Below are 18,548 nucleotides of genomic sequence, written 5' to 3'. Positions count from 1 at the left end.
GTTTGGGTAGTACATTATTTGGAAAAATTATTCATTTCTTTAATTTATTAAGATCTACCTATAAGATGAAGTTCGTCAGGTATAGACACAATTAGGTTTACTGTTCTCAAATTATTGTAACACAATTTATCACAAACAATGACTTTAGGGGTGGATGACGTTACCTTGTTCGGTTCACAGCAGCGATCTCATTAGTAGTTTTGTGCTTGTAGCATGCGTTTGTTGCTGTGAGTTGCTGTAGTTGATCAGGAAAACCTGGTGTAGAGTTCTAGTGTTTATTCTCTTATCGTGGCGTCATATTTTGTTGTAAGTATGGAGGAGGACACGTCCTATTCACACAGTTATTGCAACGCCAGTATATCCTTTTTCAGTGTATCCGAGTATTGCATAAAGGATGATCATTGGCAGTGCGCTGTCTCCAACCTTTATTTCCTGTCTTAACAATCTGCAGTTTGTAAATATTAACCTGATCTAAAGATGCTGATAATTTAAAGGGGCACAAGTTATGGTAAGCATTAACTACTTTTAGAATTTAGAGGTCAGATTTCTTTTTTTTTTTTAAGATAATAGTATAATTTGTCCAATCATCATTTCAATCTAATACATCAATACTGGGGGGAATCCAAATAGGAATTATTGAAAACAATGTTAGTCTTCAAAGACTTTAGGTTTCCCAGTAGAAAACTTTGTAATCAGTTTTCACAATTCAAAACTGAATAATCTCTAAACATCTCTAAACACAGCGACTCAATCCGCAGTTTCTTTCCGACCTATAAACCATGAAACTCACAGATGTCCGGTCTTCTTCCTGGACGGAAACCTGGTTTTGTTTCTCAGAGTGCGTGTGTGTGTGTCCGTGCTGTGGGTGTGACAGCTGGTTAGCAGCGAGGTGGTAGTAAAGCAGTCCGCCCCCTTGTTAAGGATGACGAGGCTGTGCGTGTGATGGGATCAGGAGGCCCGTAGCGAGAGTAAAGGAATGTAACCCAGCCTCCTGTGTTTTCCTCCATTTGAAGCTAATTGCAGCAGAACAGGGATGGCCTGCTCTGCCTGCGTATGTCATTGTTATTCCTCAGCCTCTTGTTTTCTGGCTTCTGACAATTGCCATCTGAATGAAAGCCTGTTAAATCTGGCAGATCCCTGTCATTAGAAGCCTTTACAGCTATTGTGATGCAGGAGTGAAGATACTGTTGGGCTGGCGGAGGCTTTGTGCTCTTTAGGTTCAAACCAAACTGCTAAATAGTCTTGAAAATAATGTCTAAGTTTCAGAAATTTGTAATATTTCTCTCAGAAAATGTAATTTAAAAATACTTAAAATCATAAGGGGAGAAATGTATTTGTTTACAGGCGTTTCCACTTTCCCCAAATTAGAGATGCTCGGTAGCTCTTAATGATGAGCCTTTTTGTTATGTAATTATTGGGATGTACACAAATCTGATATCAAATGGAGAACAGATATGAACCTGTTGAGAAAATAAGACACAGGACAACTTTGCTCAAGACATATTTGGAGAGAAAATGCTTTGCACACTAATTAAAATGGGAGAAACGGCAGAGAAGAAGAGAATGTAGTACATCTTGAGACATTTCTGAGCAGCTTAAAAATGCCAGTTCAAAGTCCCACCTTATTTCTATATTTCTATTTTTAAATTCACTTTGAAGACAGAAACATTCTGATAAAAGGTTCTTTTGTATTTTGTCAAAAATATTTGCCATATACTGCATGAAACCAGCAGTAAATCTCTATTTGTTGTTGAACCTGTTTTCAAAGTGAGTTGCTTGAAGCTTTGCCTGTTTATCTGTTATTTAGCTTACTGTTATTTTGCTTATTGAGAGCTGTTATTTCGGCACTAGTTTGGTCTGTGAGAAACTGAAGAATAACTTCAAGTTTGTCAACAGATAAAGGAAGTGAAAATAAGGCTAGACATAATCCAGCTCCGCTATCAGCCAAGTCGGACTTGTATCATCTCTGAAATTGGAGTTTTTGTTCGTAATTATAATAAAACTGATTAACATTTGTTCAATGGTCCCCAAAATCCAACACTTCAAACATTATTCTCCCCCAATAACATTGTGTCGTGCTGTAACTAAGAAACTTTTTTTTGTCTACAACAGTTTGAATCCCCACCACATCCACAACCAACCTACCAGCTGGTCTGCTTTGGGCAAAGTGAGGTTGGGTCTAGCCTCCGTCTCTCCCTGAAACAAGCATCTGGAGGCCCGGGGGAGTGAATATATTCATCCCCGTGTTAAATCTCTGAGCGTAAAGCTGTTGTACCCCGTGCCCTCCCGGGTGACCCCAAAGGATCAGAGACCAGGTTGTCGAAACATTTGTAACATTTGGCCAAAGCAAATCTCAGGCTGCCTGTTGAATTGAAGCTCAGACCAAAAAGAAAAAGAAAAAAAAAGAGAGAAAAAAATCCCCCTGGAGCCCTCAAAACACTCCCCACGGTGGACCAGCGCTCCCCCACCGCCCCCTTCTTTTTGCTTATCCTTCATGCGCTCACATTCACAAACCGAGCATGGAGGCTCAACCCCTCACAACCTCCAGCAAATCCCCTTTATCTTTTCCCAGCCAGATGGGGCCGCTGGAATAATAGCTGAAGCCCAATGAGTTCCATTCAATTTGTCATGCCGTCTAAAGGAGCTTGTAAGCTTCCCATTTGCAGTTATGTTATAGTAACCATGGGAGGCACTGCAGTGTTAGGACTTAATTACCTCCTAATAGCTGTTGTAGAGATAAAGCCCCTGGCCAGCAGAACCCAATCCGTCCAGCCCCTGAGACAAGCACATCTGATGACTCTGGAGGCGGCCGAGATCCACACGTTCTCTCACCTTAGACGTCCTGCACCTAAATGTGTTGGTGACCTCCTGCCCTCACATGGCCTTGTAGACGGAACGCTTATCACTTGCATGCTGGAGAGTTTCGCAGTGAGATGCAAGTTTTTAAAATGTGGCTAAACATGTTCATACTTTTAGGAAAGGTTTGCCAACCTTTTGCCAACCTTTTAGGAAAGTACTGCCAGTTGGTCTGAAGACCCTTTCTGCGGTCAGATATGCCGAGATGTTTTTTTTTCCCCTATCTTGTCCCGTATGCCGAAGTGTAGAAAAGTGTGTTGCGTGGGTCTAAGCATGAAGAAACGAAGAACATTTTGTGGAGCGTAAAGTCGTGGCATATCTTTAAAATATTCACGTTGAATCTCTTCACTAATGTGAAGTTTTAGAGAATGCTTGAATCAATGGTGGGAAATTCACATTGTTTGGCTGGGTCATGACATACCAATTATTTTCATATAATTTGTTTTTGAGATTGACTCCTCATCTCTGAATAAAGTTCAAATCCTGTATGAGTTTCCCCAGATGTTGCATTAATGGGCATGTCAAGTACCACTAGCTTAAGAAGTCTCCTGCATATTGCGGTAAATGTTTCCATATTGTTGTACGATCATATTTAAGGTTATTGTTAAGTTATTGCTGGATTAGGCCAGTAATCTCCTATAATGACAATTTGCTAAATCTTGCGTTTTTACTTAAAGTACCGTAACTAAAATTCTGTTGCAGCGTTCGGTTTCCCACCACAAATACCAACACTCTCTATACGGTCACCACTTCGAAAACTTTGGAACCACCTCTCTATACAGTTTGTTTATGCTTGGAGCATATTTATGTCACTTAATGCTGAGGCTCTGTGTTGATTGTTTTAATGTTTCTGTTCAGTTAGCACACTGGTTTGCATTTTATAGTGTGCTGTCGGTCGTGTAAATTGTTCCCATTTGACAGTCGTGTTTTTATCCCACTGGGTCTCTGGATACTGTCACTTGTATTGCTGGTAAATCTCTGCAAAGCACTCTCAGAAACGACAGCTTTAGGAATGACACTTGTGTTAAACGGATATATTGCAGTTTTATTGCCTCAATTAGGCTAATGCACCTTTCCCGAAACGTGCACCTGCTCATCAACAGGTGCCATTCGTCACGCAGAAGCAAACAATGTTTCAATACGATAAATAAAGCTGGATTAAAACGCTCATATGAACTAAAATCTAATAAAGAAATTCGTTTTTTTTTCTTTTGATTTTTTGCAAACAAAAACATCTTGTCAGCCATATAATTTTTTTCACACTAGCCTATAAGTAGGTAACTCATTTTTCTTATTTTTTTTTCTTTAATGCACTTTTGAGGACTTAAAGTCAAAATTTCTGAAATGTTTTGATTTACCACCTTTTACAGAAAAAAAATACACAGACATTCTAAAGATGGAAATTCTAGCAATATCTTTAAATTACGTTTAATTTAGCTAAAAAAAATTTGAATATTAAGTTGCTCTCATGGATCCCACGATTACTATTCAGACTTTTCGCTCCTCTTCCTCTGGTGGCTCTTTACGTTACATGTACAGTTGGAGTGCTGCATGTGAATTTCAGAGGAAGACAAAGTGCCCCAACAAAAACAACAGCAACAGTAGTGTTCGTGGAAGGCGGCGTCTCACGTTCTTCACTGCAGCACTTTGACAAAAGCAAGAATTTTGCTTCATTTCGTTCCAAGATCTTGCACAGAAAAGGACCAGGGGGGGACTGCCAGGACGTTATTCATGTCTTTCAGTTCATTTGGCTCAACTGGTCAGCTTTCCAGACAGAAAAAGAAACCTTCCCTCATGTTTTTACACCCTCCTCTTCTTCTTCTTCTTTTTTTTTTGTTTTTTTTTTTTGCTTTTTTTTGTTCCCTTTCTTTTTTTTATTCTGGAAGAAGATTAGCAGGATTAAGTATGGCTCACATATGCTCCTCCTCACTTCTGGTATTCACCACTTCTTCGGGCTCGTTGCCACCCAGACTGATGGACAGGGAGGGATGACTGAGGTGGCAGCAGTAAGAAAAGAGTCAAAGGTGAAGGAAAACAGGAAATAAAAAAATGTCAAGTTCAAATTGTTTTCTTTACCTTAGCTTTAAGGTTAGCTTGGATTGAAACTTCCAAACCTGAAGCAAAAGTCCAGAGAGGGTTCTGCTCTGCTTCAACATGTTAATTATTCTTCCTGAAGTAATATTTGTACTTAAACATGTTATACGCTTTGTTTAAGCTGCAACAGGTCAGACCAAGGTATAAGTGAGCCAAGCTGCTGCTGCTTAGCACCTAGAGGCCAGCAGGGGGCTCCCAAGAACTTCTTGCACAGAAAACAAATACAGTTTCACATTTGCGCTTATGTTTGTAAAGAGTGAGACTATTTTTAGTTTGCTTGAAAGCTTAATGAACAGAACTTTTTTTGTTGTTGTTTTTTGCTTTTTATTCTTCCAAATTTGACCTTTGAATGTATTAAGGATTTAAAAAAAATGTGACTAAACAGAGTAAAATATGCACAGGTTAATGTAAATATTCCTTGTGCATCATTTGTCACATGTGACTAAGTCCCTTTTCATGCACGATTCAAATTAATCAATCAATAAATTTGCCCTCTCCTCTCCTCCTGACTGTGGGGAGCGTAAAGTGTGTGCCAATTGCTGCTTTCTGGTTAACACTGCATGATGTAATGAGTGAGTCAGAAAACGAACCTTGGCTTCACCATGTTTTATTTGATAAAATATGTGGGGTGAACAGTTTGAAGTCCAACCAAAAGCCAGTCTGTGATAAACTGAATTTATGAGCATCAATTATTTTTTTTAAGTGATTTCACACAAATGTAATCTATTTTCCACTATCTGAAAATGCTAAATAAAACATAAACTCTTTTCTATCATTTAGAGTAGCCATGATTTATTTACACTTATTTGAAAATGATTACTGTACATCACACAAGTAATTTGGCGACTGCTTATATCGCCTCCTACAGGCCAGTGATGGCTACTGAAACATTTTGAGTTTTATTTGTGTGGAAGAATTAATTTCTACCAAAGATTTTTTTATTTTTATTTTTTCCAGAAAGGTTCTTATTTCATCTGGACAAGCCCTGAACATATTGATGCCGATGTGTAGCTGTCCTCGATCTAATGTAATTTGGAAGCCTATAGCAGCAACATGTGTGGGCAGGGCTCTGAAACTGCCTCATGAAGTTTACATTGGCCACTGTAATGTGATTGTTACAAAAGCTGAGCAAACTAAGGGTGAAAAGTGGCTAAAAAATGACGAAATGTCCCTTTATGGCCTGACAGGGATGGTGGGGGGAAAGGGAAAGAGATGCAGCTCCTCTGTCCACCTGGAAATGCTGACACCTGGAGGGCTAGTTAGGTCACCTTTTACAGCAGCGGTCAGATTAATGGATCGGGTAGCCATAGTAATAAATAAATTAAATACATGTTTGGCGAGTTATCTTCTCAATATAAAATTATAAATTAATATCAACGCATTTTACACTATAAAAAGGGCTAAAAATCCGGTCGTCCTCACTATCTGTTCAGAATTTTCTGTAAATATTATTATAAAATATTGTAAAAAATTCGGATGTTTTTGTCTCAATGAATATATACATTTCAAGTCTGAATTGAAAGGAAAGGGTGTACTATTAAAGCCGACGACCGACTTCAATGCAGACCCCCACATTTTCTATTTATATGTATAGGAGAAGGGTTCTGGAAACATAAACTTGTCGAGGCAATTAGCGCTGATTGCGTCCGACTGCACACAATACCTGTCGCATTTTCGGGACAATGCTGCTGTCAGTTCCAGTTAGCGTGTCTGAGAGCAGAGCACCGGGCCGGGCCCTTATGTCAGAGCCAAGCTGGGCTCCCTCCCTCCCGCACCAGCAGCAGCAGCAGCAGCGGAGGGCCACACTCTGCTGTTTCCCCCCAAAACACAGCGCCACTAATTGAAATCTTGCGGATCATAACGGTTAAAGACAGTTTTGCACACTTCATTAATTAACGTTTAAAGATGCTCCTCGACAGCAGATGCCGCGGCCCGACGGCGGGCAAACGAAAACGGAAAACAGCATATCACGTCCAGGCCTGCAAGCTGGAAACAAGCTATGATGCTTATTAGGCGTTGATTGGTTGATTATCTGTTGTAAGGGTCGATTAGAAAAAAAAAATACATTAATAAAATCTTGTAACAGAAACAGAAAAAAAAGCTGTTTTAATCAGGAATCAAATTTATGAAAGGCTAGTTTACATTTGAGTTCAAATTAAAAAGAAATACAAATATTAATTATTCAAGCAATTTAAATTTGCATAATTTTACCACAAGTAATTGCTCTGAAAAAATATTTTAAATTTTCTTATTTTAGTTCTTTTTATGAGGCTCTGAATTAATAATGTCAAATAAAACAAAATATAGCTATGAAATGCTAATGGCTCTTATTCTGTAAGTTTGTAATAACATTAATAATAAAAATAATAATAAATATTTTAACAGTAGCGGGCCATGTGTTGCCAGGAGTGTGTCAGATTTCACTTAATACTGAGGCTCTGTGTTGGTAATTACATCAGGCTAACGCACCCCGTCGTCTTCCCCACCCTCCCGCCTGCCCGCCTCTGATTGGTCGCGGGGAGGCCGCCGGGACAGAAACGGCGTTGTCCCGGTGACCCGGCCTCTGCTCGCCCCAGCCCCGCTATAAAAGCCCGCGGCCGCTCGCATGCGCGCCTGATGGGCTGTCAGATGCGATTTGGAGTAACAGGTGGATCTGACTGCGGATTCTCACCGTCATTGCGCTTGGATAAACCTGGTAGGTGTTTTATTTCATTGTATGCGTAAACATGCTGAGTGTTATTGTTATTGTTATGTAGAGGAAGCAGTATTGATTTATTTCATGCGTACGCCCGGTGGAGTGGCATGTAAAGACATAAACAGAGGCCTACACAACACGGATTGTTGATTTAAATATTTCAGGATTTCTTTTTTTAATTTAGGGCTATTTATGTTATTCATTATATATATATATATATTTATATAGAAATAGAATGTGTAACAAACACTCTCCGTTTTGGAGTCCAGTTACTGAAAAGTTTCTCTCTTCTCAGAGCATCGCGCAGGACCTGGACCATGGACTCAGACACAAGCCGAGTGTCAAGCAGACCGTCCTCCCCGGAGGTGGACGACATCTTCATGTCCACCCTGAAAAAGTCCGTGCACGGCTTCTCGGGCGCCGTGTCCTCCACGCAGAGCGACTCCCCGTCGGAGATCCCCGGTCTGCGCGGCCTCTCCGCCGCCGACGAGGAGGCGCTGGCGCTGCGCATGGCGTCCAAGAAGGACCGCAAGCTGCTGTCGGAGAACGAGCTCCAGGCCATCCGCTTGAAGATCAACAGCCGTGAGAGGAAACGGATGCACGACCTGAACGTGGCCATGGACGGGCTGCGGGAGGTTATGCCCTACGCGCACGGACCGTCGGTGCGCAAGCTCTCCAAAATCGCCACCCTGCTCTTGGCGAGAAACTACATCCTGATGCTGAGCAACTCCCTGGAAGAGATGAAGCGGCTGGTTAGTGAGATCTACGGCAGCAGCGGGCACCACGGCGGCTTCCACCCGTCGACTTGTGGGACTATGACTCACGCGGGGCCCGTGCCGGGACACCCGGCGGCTTCCCACGCTTCGCACCCGGCGGTGCACCACCCGCTCCTCCCCCCGCCCGCCGTCTCCACCGCCTCCCTCTCCGCTCCCGGGATTTCCGCCGTCACGTCGGTCAGACCCCATCACGGACTCCTGAAAGCGCCCACCGCAGGCGCGGGGCCCCTGGGCAGCAGCTTCCAGCACTGGGGCGTCGGCACCGGGATGCCCTGTCCGTGCAGCATGTGCCAAGTCCCGCCTCCGCATGTGTCCAGCATGAGCTCCGTGACCATGCCGAGGCTGGCAAGCGACTCCAAGTGACTCTGAACTCAGCTGAACTTTTTTCCAAATGGGGTTGTACAGACTTTGCTCCCCCATCTACACACATTTTATTTATCTCTGTTGCTGAATCCTCTGCATTACTGAGACCTCGAACCAATGCATTGATTTCTTTCCTCCTCGGGTTTTGCAGATTTTGCAACTAACTTAGTGTTTTATTGTAATTAATCTCATATGTGACGGATAGTTATGCACAGAGCTCCTACAGCATAAAAAAACCTCTAGGGCCCAGTTTTCTTTTTTTTTTCTTCTTTTTCTTTAGATATTCTTCCGTCCAGAAAAAAAAATCCTAAGTTAAAAGCAACAAGTCGCAGTTTGTAAGTGTAAATATGTAGATGGATTATTGTCTTTAAATAGCTGCAGATGTTATATATATTAGAGTCTTGTTACTGTGCGGGAAGATTCCCTTGTCTGTTCCTTACATGTTGCACCTGCTTCATTCATTTTATCCGTCTTTGTTCAACGCTTTTCTCTCCACTGCCCGACTTAATCAGTGACCACTTGTTTATTTTTTTAAATGTAAAACAAAAAAGAATAAATGGAAATATTTATTTACTTATTTGGGTGGAAATTTCAAATGACTCTCTTGTTCCATTGGGGTTTTGAAATGTTAAGAAAAAAAAAAGAAAAGACAATTAATAAATAAATAAATAAATGAAAAATCGTTAAAATCTTGGTGATTTTTGTCCTTTTTTCCCCCCATTTATTACTGTTATATTTTAGTGCTTTCTTTTGCTTTTGCATTGTATTTCCTATATTATTTCTATGTCAATAATAAAATCTGGAAAAAATTTTTTATAAATCAATATGGGACATTTTTACATGTCAAAACATGTGGAGTCAAAAAACTAATCTTATCAAGTCAATAGGTAATTTAGAGTCAAATTGACTCTTATCTTAAAAGATAAATAAAAATGAAAAAAAAAAACGGACTTAGGAAAACTAACAAAAACATTTGTAGTTAACTTTATTATTATTTATTTTAAAAAAACACCTGATTTTAAAAAGTGAAGAACTGTTTTAAAGTTTGAATTAGAATATGACAAAAACATTATACTCCTGTATTAAGTTAATATATGGTAATATATTGTTTTCTTTATTACTATGCAATTGTCATTGGTAAATAAACTCTTTGGCCCCATATTAGCCAAAGGTGGGCATTTTTTTTAAGATCCTGATCAAGTAAACTTGTTCAGAACTTGTGACGTAGACATTTCAATACTAAGAACAAAATAACTTTCCTGTTACAAAAGCCTCACACCAATAAGCAAAACCATCAAAAGGAAACCAGTTTCTTTTTTTTTATTTGTTTTCTAAGAATGTGAAAACAGCACCCAGAGTCGTCCTGCTAACAAATTACAAAGGCACCGAATGCTTCTGTTGACGCTGACAGGCCAGTAATAAACAAAAGCCGTTTAGACTTTAGGAAAATCAAGCAGCTGCAGAGCAGATTGTGCATGCTGTAGCAATATTTTCCAAAAGCTTTTGAAGCTGGAACGATACGAACTCGATCCCTGAATATTCATGCACGGATTTGTTTATTCGTCTCATTAGTGGAATTGAATTATTCAAAGTCCTTCATGGTTTTTTGTAGGACGTTTGAGAGAGGGAGAGAGGTCGTTTCGGTGAGATGCAACAAGCACAGGCGAGGAGTAAAGTCTGCGAAAACAAAAGGAGCAAGTTGAGAAACGACATCTATTTATCATATGTCTGATTTCAGCAACTCTGCTTTTTAAAAATGAGAGCCAATGACAGCCGTCTCAAACTAAACAGAAGGTGTGAATTAGACCTAATCTACAGCCTGTTTACTCGTCTAGCTCATCTAACTTTTGAGTTTCATATCATTAAAAAAAGAAACGTTCTCCAGATGACATTTATGATGGCTTTGCTTTGTGCAACAGTCTGTGAGCCAGCAGGCATTATAACCAGAAGGGAGTCAGACGATTATTTTAGTATTTACTGTGTTTCTCCTGCAGCATTAGCCAAGATTTTAATGTTTTAACTCTTCTTGTGCTTTAACTGAAACATTTTTGTGTTTTCTTACAAAATGTAAAGTAAAAATATATTTGATGGTCAAGGTGGCTAATAAATCAGATAGAAAAATTTGATTTAGACAAACTCTTACTCTGTTTATTTTATTTTATTTTTTATCTTTAACAGGATTAAGGAAATGTCCAAAACAAATCTGATGTAAGCTGCTGGGTGAGTTACACAAGTGTCATTATTTAAACCTTAAGTCAAAATCCATAGTTTTATTTTTCAAAAGATCAAATAGTACACAACTCACTGTGCAACTAAGCAGCCAATTTAGTATTTCTTAACCTGGAACATTACACAAGATGTTTCATATATGTCATATGGAAAAAAAAAACAGGTAAGAAATTGTAAGTGCTGTTGAAAAAGATCTAATACAGCACCATCTATGAAAGCAATGTGTTACATTATAGACTGATGGGTAACAAGAGGACGATGTAGCAACATGAACCACCTAGAAATCAGATTGTACTTTACAGACATCAGTCTGACTTATGCTTTTGAAGATAATATTCATTGAGACGTTAGACTGAGCTAAATTAATCTCTCATTCCGCACACGATGTTGTCAAGACAGTCAAAAGATGCCAAGTATGACCTTAAATTTCCTGAGGACAGGCAAAACATTACACAGTACTTATGGAAATTAATGACCTTATTTAGCCAGGTTTTGGAAAAATTGAAACCTGCACAAAACAATTTATGTGTATTTTGGGGAAACTCCCTGAAAAAAGAGAACAAAAAACCTTTGTTAAAGGTACCAATAGAGACAACTTTTGGGGTTTTCAAGTTGCAACCTCAAACATGAACGCATTTTACTGGGATGTCAAATAATTGTACAAACAGGAAGTAGTGCATAATTGGGAAATGGAAGGAAATGATTCTGAAAAGTGTGGCATACATCTGCAGAACCATCTTTTGCTATAGTTACGTCTGAAAGTGTTTTGCAGTTTGTCTTCTACAGCTTCTGAAATTTCTGCCTGTTATTCTCTACAAAATAGATCAAACGGAGTCAGATTTTTGGGTCTTGCCAATGATTCCCAAACCAATTTAGGTCTCGACTTTGACTGGAAAGTTCTAATAATTGACTATGGAATTCCATTCCATTTTAGCACGTGAGCCAAAAAGTTCAGTTTTGTTCTCAAAACTGAACTTTTGGCAGCGCGCCCTCATCCACATGTTTGCTATGTCCTGAACATGGTTTTTGGGAAATGGAAAAGATGATTCTTATGGCTTTTGTCTATCCATTTTTCGGATAGACGAAGGACAGAAATAGTTTTTATGCACAATTACCTGATCCTCCAGAATTTCGGTGAACCTCTTGGCTGTTTCTCTGTCTTTCTGTCTTTTGGCAGGTTTGTGGCTGTGAAATCAGCTTTCCAATTTTCAGATGATGGATGGTGCTTCTCTGAAATATACATATCGTTCAGGCTAATGCTACTTGAAAACCTTTCCTTAACTTTCTCCCCGACTTTCCTGCTGTTTTCCTTGGTCACCATGATGCCGTTTGTTTTCTGATGAACTCTGATAAACCTCTGAGGACTTCACAGAACAGCTCTATGTGTTGTACTTAGCTGCATTTCCATTTACCATAAAACTGACAATAGACAAAAATGACAGCAGCAAATTCGCTTAAAAGAAACACACCTAATAAAACGTTCTGGTAGCTTTTTCGGCTATATCAAAACTGCAGTGGAACCGAGTTGCTGATCATGTGATCAGCAACTGAATGTTACTACTGGTGGAAAAGACAAAGAAGACAATGGCAGGAAGTGGTAGGAGGACGATGGTTTTTAAGGACTCATTCTGTGAACTTAATTTAAAATTGCGTTGGAAGCAAGTCAATGACAATCTCAGTACAATATCGAGCAAGTTTTAGAAATGCAGCTCATGTTGGTCTATTGCAAAAAAATAAAAAATAAAATAAAATAAAATAAATCACCACTTTAAGCATTCTGTTGAAGTTGAAAGTAAATCTGACTGAGCTGCATCTCGTCTCAGCTCCGCCTGCACACTGTGGCTGATGGCAGCCGGGTTTCCCCATCCCTGAGCCCGGATTTGAATAAACAGCTCCTGAGGCACTGCTGGTGGCAGGCCGAATCGCTCGCCACCGCAGAGAGTCGGAGGCAGAATCTGTGATGCTTTAAATATTCATATCTTTGGACAGACGGGGAGCCATCGGCCTTGCCACTGTTGTAACTGGATTTAAACACCGCACAGATGTACACTCTTTCAGCTCTGCACATCATGTTGTGTTAGCTGAAGGGATTAGAACGGGTGGTGGAATGCATCAAAGGTGGGCGGAACAACAGAAAGAGAAACTGAGTCCATGATGGAGAAAAGGAGGAATGAGAAAGAGGAGATAAACAAACAGATAAGCTGCCAGAGACAAAGGCGGGATTTAACTCTTACATGGGAATAGACAGCGCTCTGAGGTGAATAAGAGACCCCGGAGGTCGCACTTTCCCATGGGACTGATGTTTACTCCAACTGCTCCTTCGTTTTAGTCTGGATAAGCATCTACACACTGAGGAACTGCAGCAGAGAATCAGTCTGTAAAGTAACAAGTGAGGGCAAGTGAAGATGTAGATGTCTTCTTGAGTTTGCAAAATGGACAACTTTCTAGTATCAGTTGTTCAGTAAGAACGTTTTTACGGACAAAATTGATGACACATGTTATACATGAGGTCCGCTTTTGGTGCTCCTTTAAAAAGCTTCCAACATCATAATCTCACACCAAAGAAAACGGAAAAATTAAACTCCCAACGGTAGTTAAGGAATAACTTAACCCCAAATCAACTTCTATTTTTGCACATAAACTGTATAAATTGATCTCTAGGGGTGCAATCTTCACGTTTATTCATATAATTCTGCAATATTTGCTCTAAAACGATGGAAGTGCTGCCCTTCTGGGGTTGAATGGTGGCTACTGAAGTTGTATTTTATTATTGGTTATATTTCTTGGCTCCGCCTACTTTTCTGGAATCTTCCAAAATACTGCCAGTGGATGAGGTTATGCCTTCACAAGGGATTAGTTAGCACTTTAATTTATTTAATAAGGCAAAGTGTCCATTCACCAGTCTGTCACATCTTTCAATAACCCAATCATATCAGTCGTCTACAAGGTTGGATCATACAGAGAGAGTTTGATCTTTGACCTTTACTCTTTATACACTTTCTCTAGATCACTTAAATCACAGACCCTCCATCGTGGATCACTATTTCATTGATCGAGCTTATTGAACATTACTTACATGGAGTTTGTTGATTGATTATTAGTCAGATTTAATTATGTTCTTTTAAAGTATGGTGAAAATCTCTTATGCTTTCCTCATAAACTTTTCTCCTTTGCTCTCGTCAGTTTGGGAACAGTTTGGATTAAATAAGTCAAATCTTTTTTGACGCACCAGTTCAGCTTCCATCATCCGAAAACAAAGAAGAGTTTTCTTCACCTCCAAGCCCACCAAGTCATGACCTCCTTCCTAAACTGAGAGGCCAGGCAAGGAGAGGATTAATGAGGAAACCCAAAGGTCCCTTGGTGAACTCTGGAGGAGCTGCAGAGATTCGATACAAAGGTTTTAGAATAATGAGCTCAAAGCCCAACTGAGGATAAAAAAATGATTTTCAGAAATACTCAGCATCCAGTCTGACTGAACTTGAGCTATTTTGCAGATAGTTAGCAACACTTTTGCTGTCTAGTTGTGGAAAGCTGAGACAAAACATGTAAAGTTTCAGCACACTTTTGCAAGTCAAACATTTTTTGATACAGGAAGGAACTCAATCGTGTTCACAAATACGTGAGAGGACATATGTAACTCAAATAAGCTCTGAGTGGTACTCATGTGTGTATGTTTGTGGGTGTGCCTGATTGTCTATAAAGAGCAGCGGATGAACTGTTCGATTAGGTGGATCAATGTGTTTAGCAAAGGCCCACAGGGACAAAGACAGAAGGCAGAAAGAGAAAGGGAGAGAGAAGGAAAATGAAAGAAACAAAGCGGAAACAAAGAGAGCAGAAGATCCATTGAGGGCGTTTTTTGTGGCCGAGGAATCGTCCCCCGGTGGCTTTGAAAGGAGGGATAATCCTGTCAAGTAAGCGGACCTTTGGATATTCATGACCGGCCGAGCGGCTCGGCGGACTGAAGGAGGACGCAGTCAGGACGGATTAGACATCAAAGTGGATGCAAGGAGCACAGGACTAGGACTAGAATCGGCCACTGCAGAAAACACGGGGGTCTCAGAGGGGCGCAACGGGCCCGGCAGGGACCGGTTGTCTGGGGTGTGGACGGGACTTTCAATGACTCAGAGATGAGGGCCTCCTAAATGCTATTCAGAGGAGTGACATGGCTTGGTACGTGCACCTGTCCCCGACACATGTGTGCCCGTCAAATTTCCTGAAAACGATCTCTCCTAATGGTCAATCTCCGGACCGCCGAGCAGCTGATATGGAGAGTTGTCAGTGGCATCGCCTGATTGGCTCTCCACTTTTTATGAACGCTCCGATAGAGCATCAAGCATCCACGGGGGAAACCTGCTCTACAAGTCAAAGGCTTGCAAATGACCAGAGAGACGTTCCTGTTTTCAGCTGGAGTTAAAACCTTTTTCACTGACAAAGAATCACCTGCGTCATTTGCACTTGTCTTCACACTTTCCTAGAGAAGTTCCTTATTTTATTCTTTAAAAAGTTGGTGTTTCTGGTTTAACACCAGCATAAGGTTGAAAGTCGGACGTGAATTCGAACAAGAATGGTGTGATTACCTCGACAGGAGTCGGGCCGCCATGAGATGCTTTAATAACTACAACCTCAATTTGTCAAGTCAGTGAGGCCTGCTATCGTGTTGCTCTGGAGCATATGCCAGCTCTCCGAGTTGTTGCTTCCCCGGGGTCCCCTGTTACACAAATCAAATTAACACTGCACTCAGAGTGGTGGATTCACACACATCAGAAAATGAAATCAGCCTAAATATTGCACACATTTTTACCCGGACACCCACTGTTTTATTGTTAGTGTCGCTGCTGGAGGTCGCTTCTGAACTTGATCAACATCAGTGATCAAGGTATTGGGATCTGGTTTGCATGGAGGCCAAAGCCGTCTGGTTCTCTAGGCGGTAAGGGGGAGTGAGAGAGATTTCAATGTTTTGAGAGTCCATGAAGAGAAGGAGCCCAGTAGGAGGTGACTGAGCCGAGGAGGCAGAGGTTGTAAGGCAAAGAGGGAGCCGTCTTATTGGAGGTGGACGGAGGGCAGTTGTGCATGCTGACAGATGCGTCCGTCAATGCTTGAAAGAATCATCTTCCACCGCCTCCATCTGCCAGCTTGGTTTGTCCATAGGGTTGTAGTTTTTTAATGTGTTCAAATGTTTTCCAACAAAGGAAACTTTTAAATTCTGACATAATTGTTGGGTTTCAAAGGTTCAACGCAAAATGACACGTCGTCTCTGGAAATGGTTGCAAGAAGCTGTAAAGTTGAAAAACATTAATGTGAAACTTTGCTATCAGAAATATTGCAGAAATTAACAATTTGGGTATATTTAGAAACAAACAAAACAAAAAAAAATTTAAAATTGTTTTTGGAGATGATAAACTTTCACAAGCTCAAAAAAGTTTAGAATGAATTTCACGTTAATTAAACTTCTATCGATTCAGTCTTGTCTCCGTCAATGACAGCACACTAGATAGAAACAATCAAACAGTAGGAACCTTTTCCGATAGATTTGTGCCTCTCCGGTCAGCTGGGACATGTGACCTCTCCTCCGTGACCTTTCCTGCCACTACCTGATGGTTTCCAAGCTAGTAGAGCACAAAATGTCCCTGAAGAGCGACACTGAGGAGTCACCAGAATCACCAACATTAAAGCTACATGATCTGTTTCTCATTATTCTGCTGGCACGCTTTCTTTCATTTTAACAGATGTTGTGTTCTAGACTTTAAACATCGAATTAATGTTAAAAAATTAGCAATTGAGTGAAAAAGACTGAGTTAAAGAACTGCTCTGAGATTGTTGATTGTGCGGTTCGTTTTCAACGTGACTGCCTGCCTGCCCTTCCTAACCCAACCTAACCTAACCAAAGAGGCACCAATCAAAGTTTTGTGATTGATTTCTTATCTCTGGTTACTAATAACAACTTTGTTTTTTGCTTGGGAATTACAAACATAACAATGTAAAATTAGCATTAAAATACTTCTCTTTTTTATCTCTTCTGTCATTTTTTAGTTCCAGTGTGAGAGACCAGACATCGTAAAAAAGAGGTAAGGTAATCAAAAACAAAAGGATTATTGAGCTGACATTTCAAACTGCCTTTAGCATTTGTTATTGGCATGTGCTATGGCTAGCATTGCTATTACAACCTCTGTGTATGTTCCTCAGGTAATGCTAACTCAGGTTCCCAAGTCCACCACGTTATGTAACAGATAGAGGCTGAAAGCTCAAAGATAAAACAGGGCTTTTACAGGCGCTGCCTTCCTGTTACCTGTTGATAGCCTTGCTCTCTAGAGCTATCTTACAGCCAGAACGAACTGCAGAAATGTCAAAATGGAACGCAAACGCAAAGTTTCCTTTTTAAATAGATTCCTGCATCTCTGTGCTTCCTCTGACTTTATTCAAAGACTTTACAGATGCAGACAGTAGTTAACTTTAAGTGTTCTTCACTCAGTAACAATGGCGAAGAGTTTTTCTTATCACAACCTCGCAGAACTTATGTTTGCCGCATAAGTAAAATCAGAATTTTGAGAACCAGTCTGAACTGATGGTCAAGGTAGTTTTTTAATACCGACTTGGTGACTGTTGAGTTAAAACATGTTGGGATTTTACTTTAAGACATGATATATATAAATGTTGAAGACGGTGATATAAAGTTGAATACACAGTCAACATCTCCCCTATTTTGACTTTCCCATTTCAGAAAGACTTGAACGTGTCCTCATCAATCATCGTGCAATCAGCTTTTTCTTTGACAGTGACTTTTGGTCTAACTGCACCGCCCTACATACAGATTGTAATAACCTCTGTAAACCAAGCCTTGGCCTTGTAGCACCTATAAACCCAAAGAGAAACATCTCGACCCAACCCCCCCACCCCACAACATTCAGACTTTAACTGTTGCACCCCCCCCTTCCCTTTCACCGCCTTCAATCACTGCATCTCAAGAAGAAGAAGAAGAAGAAGTAGCTCTGTGTTTGACTTTGGACAAGGACTCCTGTTGAACTTTAGTTTCTGTGAATCCATCATTGTCACGGTTAAATGGGATCGGGGGCTTCAGGGATGCACGGTGGGGGGACGGGTTAACTAACACCCTCCTATTAGCAGACACCCAGCAAATCCCTGGTGGCGTTGTTTAGGAGATGAACATCTGCCGTAACAATGGACAGTCACTAACTCACGGTTGTGTTTGGGATGATTTTAAGTGACCACAGCAAAGGGTTGAGGAACTTTAGCTTTGACTCTTGTAATGACTGAAGCGCGCATAAATCTCTTAAATTATTCTGATTCGCAGCCTGTGAAGCTACTGTAGGCACAGATCTGTCCAATGAAACGCAGAGAATGTGTAAAAGTGTCAGCGGAGCTGTTAGCGAGATGAAATATGAATGTGGTAAATGTCCATCTGTTTTTAAACAAGCGTGACCAGCTAAGCGTGTGCGGCCATTGAAAGTGAAGCATTTAGGCTCTCTTTCACAAAGGGCCCGAGGGCTAAAACCTTGCACCCCTCCTACAGTCATTAT

General features: G+C 40.6%; 1 protein-coding gene across 1 annotated transcript; it reads left to right on the top strand.

The window, feature by feature from the left end:
- The first annotated feature begins 7,535 nt into the window (after nucleotides 1–7,535).
- Nucleotides 7,536–9,454, top strand: LOC103134804 (oligodendrocyte transcription factor 2-like). Its single transcript, XM_007547254.2, has 2 exons — nucleotides 7,536–7,645; nucleotides 7,941–9,454. The coding sequence occupies exon 2, from the start codon at nucleotides 7,963–7,965 to the stop codon at nucleotides 8,782–8,784; it is 822 nt and encodes a 273-aa protein (XP_007547316.1). The 5' UTR covers nucleotides 7,536–7,645; nucleotides 7,941–7,962; the 3' UTR covers nucleotides 8,785–9,454.
- The last annotated feature ends 9,094 nt before the right edge of the window (nucleotides 9,455–18,548 follow it).

Source organism: Poecilia formosa, unplaced genomic scaffold, assembly GCF_000485575.1.
Source record: "Poecilia formosa unplaced genomic scaffold, Poecilia_formosa-5.1.2 Scaffold19, whole genome shotgun sequence".
Taxonomy (NCBI): domain Eukaryota; kingdom Metazoa; phylum Chordata; class Actinopteri; order Cyprinodontiformes; family Poeciliidae; genus Poecilia; species Poecilia formosa.
This window is presented reverse-complemented; position numbering and strand designations above follow the sequence as displayed.